Consider the following 9,297-nt stretch of genomic DNA (forward strand, 5'->3'; position numbering starts at 1 on the left):
TTGGAACCCCAGTATCATCTTTCTGTAACTCTAGCAAGTCACTTGGCCTCTCTGAGTCTTTTGGCTCCTTTGTAAAATGAGATAATAACCTGCCTCCAAGTTTTGTGCTTAGCACAGAGTCTAGCAAAGTGTTCAATAAAATGCTGGATGATCACAAAACCGAAGTCTGAGAAAAGAACACCAACTACCTGGCAATGAGTTCATTACTAAGGATTTCCCAAGAGAAAGCGCACATTGCAGGCTGGGGGAAAGGTTCCAAGTAAGAGATGTATTCTGAGCTAAGTGGAGAGGATAATGAGTGATATAAGCAAGGGACAGGCATTTGCCGAGTGCTTAGTGTGTACTTAGCACTTTTATGAATTATTACTCCTGAAGGAGAAATATCATTTGTGTTTCACTTCCCAGTTAGAGAAATGAAGGCATAGAGCAGCTAGGTAACTTATCTAAGATCACAGAGTAAGTAGCAGAACCAAAATTTGAACCAAAATGATCTCGTTTAAGATATTAAACTCAACCATGACACTTTCCAAGAGAAAGACTTGGAAGCAGAATAGCTAAAAGTGTGTTTGGAGGGTAATAAAGGATCTACCTGGAGCAGAGCCTATGGTAAGACACGGTAGGAGAGCCTGGAAAGGTAACTTGGGGGTGGACTAGGAATGATCTCGAACATCGTTGTATAAGCCACAGCGACTATCCTGGGGGAACAAGAAGTCACCATGATTTTGTAAAGATATGGAATCTGTCAGCACTGTTTGAAATACAAACTCCTACCTAATCTTTCTGCTCATATCTTTTATGTTCCTAATAAATAAATAGCTTGAACTTGTCCAAAATTCAAGTATTTTGAAATAAAATTTAGCAACTAAAAATGAAATTGCCTTGAGAGTCTTAGCCTTTTTAAATTTAACTTAAACATATTTTTAATAGCAAATGGTTGTTACAAATGATTTCTTCAGACAGCTTAAATTTTATATTTAACATGTACTCAGTAGTGACCTGCATTCAAGTTGAAGTTAGACAAGTTATTCAGAGATCTTTGGGGGTCAAAGAAAACTATTGTTTCTGCCTTATCCAATATACCCCAGCAATCAGTTTGCAGGAGAAAAATAAACACCTACATATAATTTTAAACACTTGATTATTATATCGCATTATAATAATAAAATCACCTTCTGGATACATGCTCATTGGACAAGAGCTCAGTGTGAGCTAAAAATACAAAATCAAAAATACAGGAGACTCTGGGCTTCCTTGGGTGCTGTCCACCCACTAAGGTGCTGATGTTCTTGGAGCCCACCCTCAGCACTCCACTCCTCTTGATGTCATGTTGCTGTTTCGCCCACCTCACCCGTGCCTAAAATCTGACTTCATTGCAGAATCTCTCCATATTCTGATTGTCCAGTGAGACACGACACTCCTACTAAGGAGCTGCATTTTCATCAACTTGTCAACTTTCTTGCTAGTAACAATATTCTAGCATCTTTGTGAGCATTGGACAGTGACATCATGGACACTCATGCACCTCTGATGCAAAGTCTGCTGGCCCTGCTCAAGTCCCAGCTGCATCTAAGTTCCACCTGTTCTGCTCCCCACTCTGTCTCTGGTGAATCCTCTCACCCCTCTCACTGCCCCCAGGCACCTCTGGCCTTTACCCCAGTTCCATACACATAAATAAATAAATCTTAAAGAAAAAAAGAGAAGGTTCAATAGTGGTATGTTTGACAGATGAAATGTAAGTACCCAATTAAATTTGAATTTCATATAAACAAGTAACTTTTTAATGTAAATACATATCATACTTTCATTTTTTTTAAAGATTTATTTTATTTATTTATGAATACAAGAGCTGGGTTACAGGCCAGAGGTGTGGGGGTGAGAGGATTCACCAGAGACAGAGCAGGGAGCAAAACAGGCAGATCTACTGAAATATACTGCTGAGGGGAGCAGTGGGTGTATCAGGAGAGGTCTGCTGCACCATGTGGGTAGCTCCCTGGTTGGGGATCAAACTCCATGCTGCAGTGGCTGGTGATAGCTTAAACCCTTGCTGAGACTTAACCCCTTGAGCCACCAGGAGGCCCACATATCATATTTTTAAAATTATTTACTATTTATCTGAAATTCAAATTTAACTGGATATCTGGTATTTTTATTTGCTTAAAATGGCAAACCTACATAGAGGAGGTAGATTTTAAATTGTTCTTTAGAGGAAAATAGGAAGGGAAAAAAGCCAGGCAGAGGGATAAATATGAACAGCAGTGGAACAAAGACAGGAGCAAGGCATCTGGGATGGTCCTAAGTTTTGAAAGGGAACACCTTGAGATTCAGGTCAAAGAGCCTAGATTTGATGTAGATTATACAGGAGAGTGGGAGGTAAGGTGGTAGGATCTGATTCTACAGAGAAAGATGAGTGAGACTTTGTGAAGGAAAAAGAATGTGTTTGATGTTTTGAAACCAAGTCACCTTGACAGGGACCTATAGCCAAGGAGACCAAGTATGCTGCTGTCCTTGTAGTCAGATGAGTGATATGAACTTGGGTGGTGGCTGTAGAAGTTGGAAATGAGGTGTGGGGAAAAGTGGGTGCAGAGGGATATTCTGAAGGAAGGTAATATCTGTGGAGAAGGCAGTGATGCAATTTCTGAATATGAAAATGTCCTTTCACTATGAAAACTTTCTTAAGTCCCTGCAATGTCATTACTGGTGATCTGAATAAGCAATTACATGTAATGCTAGAGAGGCTCTTGAGATAAGTTAAGACCAAGGGGGGAAAATAGGGCATTTAATGACCTCTTTGTTCTTCCTTACATGTGAGAAGAGATTAAAACAGTGGAATTCATATATTTTTTTCATTGCTTCCCCCCCCCTCCCCCGAAAGAACCTTCCTCATGGGTTTCCTGCCCACTAGAAATCCATCAAAAAGAGTAAGTCAGCCAGTAAGGGGTCTGGGAAACTTAGGGCAACTTCCCTAAGGATCTGCAGCTCTATTTTTGACCTCCCAAGGCATCTGCCTTCTTCCTGATTGTGTGGACATGAAATTCTACTCTTGTGGCAAATGAAAACTCTCTAGCCCTATTTGGTAGCTTTTCCCCCAGAAAAACAAAGCTTCTTTTTAGAAATGCTCTATGGCATAAGCCTGTGATTCTGACCCAAAGAAGCAAATGATCAGAATATCCACCTCAAAGGTATGTGCAAAACCAAAGCCAATGGCCCTAAGAGAACTGAATCCAATGGATCTGCTGAGAAACTCAACAGTGAGGACTTTATCAAGTTCTGGTTACTCACACTGACACTCAGGAACTCTATTCCTTTTGCTCTTTGAGATCATTTCTCACCTTTGCCCCATGTGATAAAGTCCACCTCTTCAACATTCCCATCTCTGCAACCTCGTGCATTCCATTCTGCTTAGACTTTGCTCCACTTATCCAAATCCTACTGCCTCTGGAGGCTTCCTACATCTCACCTCTTTAGCATATAATAGTTTGTTCCCTAATTTTATCAAACCACATTAATTTCTCCCTTTCACTAGGGAAGGACACTGAAAAACCCAATTGTTTATTTTGTATTAGTTATTCATTTGGAAACATTTTGTCCTGCCTTCCTAGCAAGGATGTCAACTCCATGAGACCAGAAATCTTCTTTTCTTTTTTTTGTATCCCAAAAAGTACTCAGCACATACTTGCTATGTTAAATTTAAAATTGGAAGTTGTAACAAACACCAGTGTAAGATGTCAATAATAGGGGAAACTATGAAGGAGAAAGGTGCATATAAGAATTCTCTGTACTGGGGCCTCCCCGGTGGCGCAGTGGTTGAGCGCTGGGTTGCGAAGCTGCCGGCGACCTCTGTGGCGCCGGTTCGATCCCCGGCTGCTCCCCGGCCACCAGAGGAGGGTCCCACATGGCACGCAGACCTCTCCTGCCGCCCGCTGCTCCCCTCAGCAGTGTGCTTTGGTCCTTCTGCCTGCTCTGCTCCCCGCTCTGGCTCTGGTGAATTCTCTCACCCTCCTGTGCTTCTGAATGTACCCAGTGCATGTATAAACAAAACAAACAAACAAACAAATAAATAAAACATGCCTCTATTAAAAAAAAAAATTAAAAAAATTAGATTTCTATAAATATAAAACTAATCCTGGGCCTCCCCTTGTGGCATAGTGGTTGAGTTGAGTGCTGGGTTGCGAGGCTGCCTGCAGCCTCTGCAGCACCGGTTTGATCCCCGGCCACCGGCAAGGGTCCCACAAAAAAAAAAAATAAATAAAATAAAAAATATATATATATAACTAATCCTAAAAAACAGTTACTTTAGAAAATGTTTAATATCTTTCTCCAAAGGCTGAGTTCTTCTATTTAGTAGACAAAAGGAAGAAAAGATGACATTCAGAAAGTGAACTGATATATAAAAGTCAATTGCTTTCCTATATACTAGCAGTAAACAGATATTTGAAATTATATAGAAACATAGCATCAAAAGAGAAATATTTAGTTTAAATCTAAAAAAATATGTATAAGATCCATATTAGGAAAACCAAACAATTTTGATGAAAGAAATTAAAATGATTTAAATACATGGAGAGAAGTTCCATGTTCATGGATAGAAAAATTTGATATTACTACATTCTTCCCAACTTGATCTATGCATTCATTAAAAGCAATCACAACCAATACCCCAGTAAATTATTTTGTGGATATGGGAAAACTGATTCTAAAGTTAATATGAAAAAGCAAAAGGCCAGAATAACCAAAACAATGCTGAAGAACAACAAAGTCAAAGAACTGGAAAGACTCAAAAATGTGCTGTAAAGTTTTAATAAAGGCAGTAGAGCATGGGCAAAAGAAAAGACAGATCAATAGAATAATTGATTAGAATAGAGAGCCCCAAAAGACCCCACACAAGACTTAGACAAAAGAATAAAGGTAATTCAATGGAAAAAGGATGGTGTTTTTAACAAATGGTACTGGAACAACTGGACATTCACATGCAAAAAATAAATAAATCTAGACACAGACCTTCAACATTTCGCAAAAATCAACTCAAGTGGATCATAGGTATAAATATAAAATGCAAAACTAGAAAACTTCTAGAAAACAAACAACATAGGAGAAAATCTAGAGGAATTTGCATTTGGCAGTGACTTTTAAAATACAACACCAATATGTGAACCATGAAAGAAAAAATGGACAAATTGAGCTTCATTAGAATTAAAACCTTCTGCTCTGCAAAAGATCCTGTAAAGGGACTGAAAAGACAGACTAAGAAATCTTTGCAAAATGCACATCTAATGGAGCGCTTGTCCCCAAAATATACCCAAAAATCCTAAAACTAAACAATAATAACCCAAACAGAAAAATGTGCAAAAGATCTGAATCACAAAAGAAGACATACAAATGACAAAGAAATCTATGAAAAGGTGCTCAACATTATTTGCTTTTAGGGAATTGCAAATTAAAACAACTGTGTACCACTGTTCTCCTTAGACTTAAGCAGAATGGAACAGATACCACTACAAAGCTATTTAAATAGCAGAAATCCTACATAGTGATGATACTAAACTTTGGCACAAATGTGGAGCAACAGGAAATCTCATTCATTGCTTGTAGGAATGTAAAATGGTAAGGCCACTTTGGAATAGTTTGGCAGCTTCTTAAAATCTAAGTATAGCCTTACACATGATCCAGCAACCACACTCATAGATACTTAGCCAAGTGATTTAAAAACTTATGTGCAGACATAAAAAAATGCACAAAAATGTTTATAGCAGCTTTAGTCATAATTGCCTAAAGTTGGAAACTGATGGAAGCTAAGAGGAGAATATTTAGGATGGAGGCATTGCAAGACCAAAAACTGGATGTGGGGGTATACATGATTAACATATTTGTTAAACCAACTACAGAAAAGAAAAATCCTCAGGCACAGACTCATCACTGCAGAAGTATAGAGGCACAGACCAGAGGTGGGGATCAGGAGATTGGAGGTCATTAAAAAGTCACCCATCCTTACAAATTAACCCAATCACACCCTAAAGGTGATTAATTTAATAATAGATAACAATTCCACAAAGGAATGAGCCCATCCCCAAAAGAAGAACACTGTAGCACGACAATTTCTGCACTAGCGAGAAATAGTTCTTTCTTCCCACTTGTGTCTGAGCAACTTCTTTTTTCTTTCTTTCTTCTAATAAACCTAATTTTTTGGATACAACCAAACATCTTTTCTTCTTGCAAACTTGCCGCATGCCACTGAAAGGAAAATTCTGGTGAAGCTTTTCTCAGGGGAAATCCGAGGGCCCTGCTCCCTGAACCCCACATCTCCTCAGAACACTGTAGAAACAACAAGAATGTTCTTCAACAAATAAATAAATAAATAATGGTGCATCGGAACAATCAAGTATTCAAAAAGTAATGAGTTATCAAGCCACAAAAAGACTGAGGAATCTTAAACACATTACTAAGTTTATTATCTGTAAAAAAAAAAAAAAAAGTCTCAAAGATAGTTAGACAAGGAGGATTAGAGAATCGAAGTGAGAATCTGAGACTGTGATGCTGCCCTACAGACTTGACTCTGAGAGAACTGTTCCAACAGACACAACTTTGAATTTTTGTGTATAGAGATAATGCCAATTTTCACTGGATATTAAAAAATGTTATTCTTCCTGGGGGTGAAGATTGGTTTTACCTGAAGGTGTCAGATTTGGCATTGCTATTTCAGCCTTCAAGTCCACACAGATGGTTTTGCTTTGTTGTCCTCTCAGCAGGGAGCGGTCACCATCCCAGGACATTTTACAGTAGGCTCACAAGTTAAAGAAGGCAATCTGAAAAGGCTATGGTATCCTGTTGTGGGTGTGCAATAGAAATCATCTAAGGGGCCTCCCTGGTGGTGCAAGGGATTAAGACGCAACATATGAGGCTATCTGCAGCCACTGCAGCACGAGTTCCATCCCGGCCAGGGAGCTACCCACAAGGCACAGCAGACCTCTCCTGACTCTCCCGCTGCTCCCCTCAGCAGTGTATTTCAGTCAGTCTGCCTGTTCTGTTCCCCACTCTGTCTCTGGTGAATCCTCTCACCCCCCACACCTCTGGCCTGTACCCAATTTTTGTATGTATAAATAAATAAATCTTTAAAAAATATCATCTAAACCTATCTTGGGTTCTTCTCAGGCTGGACAAATAATCAAAATAGCAACAGACAGGTTAGTAAAGAAAAAACCATCAATTTAACCACATAAGTATGGGGCATTTACAAGGATGGCATGTCTAAGGAGTAACGGAGCAGGCTAGCAACATTTATCTGACATTTTGGACAGGGGAGTCAAGAACAGAAAGGGGACGACTTCATATGACAGACAAGGAAGGCGCGACCTCATCCTTACTCTGAGTCAAGATGAGATTCTTAGAATGTGCTTGCTGACAAAACTAGACCACCAGCTAATTCCTCTGAGTCATAAAAGGGCGAGCGGTGTCTGCTGCTTCAACTAGGAAAAGGACAGACACTTAGAACAGGAGGGTCTTCTCCTTGGCTAGGGAAGGGCAAAGTACTCTGGCAAGAAGTGAAGCTTCTCGGGTCTCCCCTGGTGGCGCAGTGGTTGAGCTCTGGGCTGCGAAGCTGCCACAGACTCTGGAGCGCCGGTTCGATCCCCGGCTGCTGGTGAGGGTCCCACATGGCACGCAGACCTCTCCTCATGCCCGCTGTTCTCCTCAGCAGTGTATTTCAGTCAGTCTGCCTGTCCTGCTTCCTATTCCCTCTCTAGTGTATCCTCTCACCCCCCTCACCTCTGGCTTACACCCCAGTTCTTATATGTATAAATAAATAAATCTTTAAAAAAAAAAAAAAAAGAAGTGAAGCTTCTCCTGGACTTCAGGACCCTCATTGCTCTCACCCACAAGCAACCTACGTTCATCCTGGTAATAGACCTCCCAAGGCTCATCTGGCCTTGATTGATCTCATTCCCACACCAAAGTGGCCAGAACACTACTCCGGGCCCATTGAGAGAAGCCTCTCTGATGCCTTTGAGGGACTGACCCATGATTCCAACCATATGACATTCAGGGAAAGGCAGACCTACAGAGACAGCAAAAAGATAAGCCGGGCCTGGGAGGAGGAGCAAGTAGGTGGAACACCAAGGATGCTCAAGGACCGTGACATGATTCTGGAGGATACTAAAATGATCAGTCCCAGATATGCATTTGTCAAAACTCATAGGACGTACAGCACGAAGAGTGAACACTAACCTACAAGATGGACTTTAGGTAACAAAAATGTATCAAGATTTGGTTCATTGACGATAAAAAGAAAAAAGGAGCCAGTGAAGCATTTTCAATACTCCATTCAGTCTTACTTTTGGCCCTGAACTGATTTTTGGTGATGTTCTGCAGGAAAGGATGCATCTTTGTAAAATATGTCTTAATTGCCTCACAATATTGCCAACGACTGCACCCCAGGTTAATTTGCCTAAAATAAAAACATGTTTTCCTGGATGCTTACCTAGGCCTTTGCTGCAATGAGGTTTCTTCAGGCCTGCTTAGGCGGGAGATTTATTTTATAATGACACTTACCCAAATCATGGGACTGTCTTCTCAGTATCACCCAGGAAAGATTTCAGGGTCTCTTGGGTCTTCCTCAGCAAGGGCCCAAATTGTTTAGAGAGTAGGCTGGGAGTGTATGGAAATAGGTATTCTCATAATGGGCTCCCTGGGGCCCGAATGTAGTTTCCAGTTAGAGAGATAGCCAGGAGATGGTGGCAGGCCTTGACTTGCCTGCTGGTGATGGAGCCCTCCTTTCAGCAAACCAGCCAGCTCCGCCCATGCCCCCCCACCAGGCAGCACATGCATAATAATGACATTGCAAGTGGTGCTATGGAGACCAGATTTAAAGGGCCAGATGTCCTTAGTTATGACCCTTAACCTACCTGTAGGCTGCCAGCAGCAATGGCAGAGGAAAAGAATGGCTAATGGGGACTGGCCTTCATTTCAAGGCAAGAAAGAAACCCATGAAACTGAAGGGTGCTCTCAAAGTCACTGTCAAGTCTTTAAGGTCTTCGCTCCCCCAGAAATCCACAGTGGAGCTCTCTCCACATCTGCCTTCCTGACCTCTATCCAACTTCTTTAGGTGGGCTAAGAAAAGACTATTTCCAGAATTGGGTATTTGATGTATAAGACATTGAGCTTCCTTGCAAATTGCACCATCCCAGATGGTGGGAGCTGAGGAGGGAGCTGGCTCAGTTGCTGGGAGTGGGCTCCACCAGAGATCAGCTTTGGAGAGCAAAACAATCCCCATTTAGGCCTAAATCACCCCATCAGCTAGTACATGGC

At 41.1% G+C, this 9,297-nt stretch overlaps 1 protein-coding gene across 6 annotated transcripts in view; it reads right to left on the bottom strand.

The window, feature by feature from the left end:
- CLIP4 (CAP-Gly domain containing linker protein family member 4) overlaps positions 1–8,788 on the bottom strand; it is a 60,291-nt gene extending 51,503 nt beyond the window's left edge. For 2 of the 6 annotated variants that reach the window (XM_054701237.1, XM_054701238.1), the window contains exon 1: positions 8,542–8,788. In XM_054701237.1, coding sequence (XP_054557212.1) covers positions 8,542–8,550 — 9 coding nt within the window. In that variant the 5' untranslated portion in view covers positions 8,551–8,788. Of the gene's footprint in view, positions 1–589; positions 655–8,541 lie in introns of those variants that run through there. The other 4 variants (XM_054701232.1, XM_054701234.1, XM_037528282.2 and 1 more) reach the window with 3 other exon arrangements.
- Between the last annotated feature and the right edge of the window lie 509 nt (positions 8,789–9,297).

This window comes from Talpa occidentalis, unplaced genomic scaffold (genome assembly GCF_014898055.3).
Source record: "Talpa occidentalis isolate TD23 unplaced genomic scaffold, MPIMG_talOcc4v2.1 talOcc4.5, whole genome shotgun sequence".
NCBI lineage: Eukaryota > Metazoa > Chordata > Mammalia > Eulipotyphla > Talpidae > Talpa > Talpa occidentalis.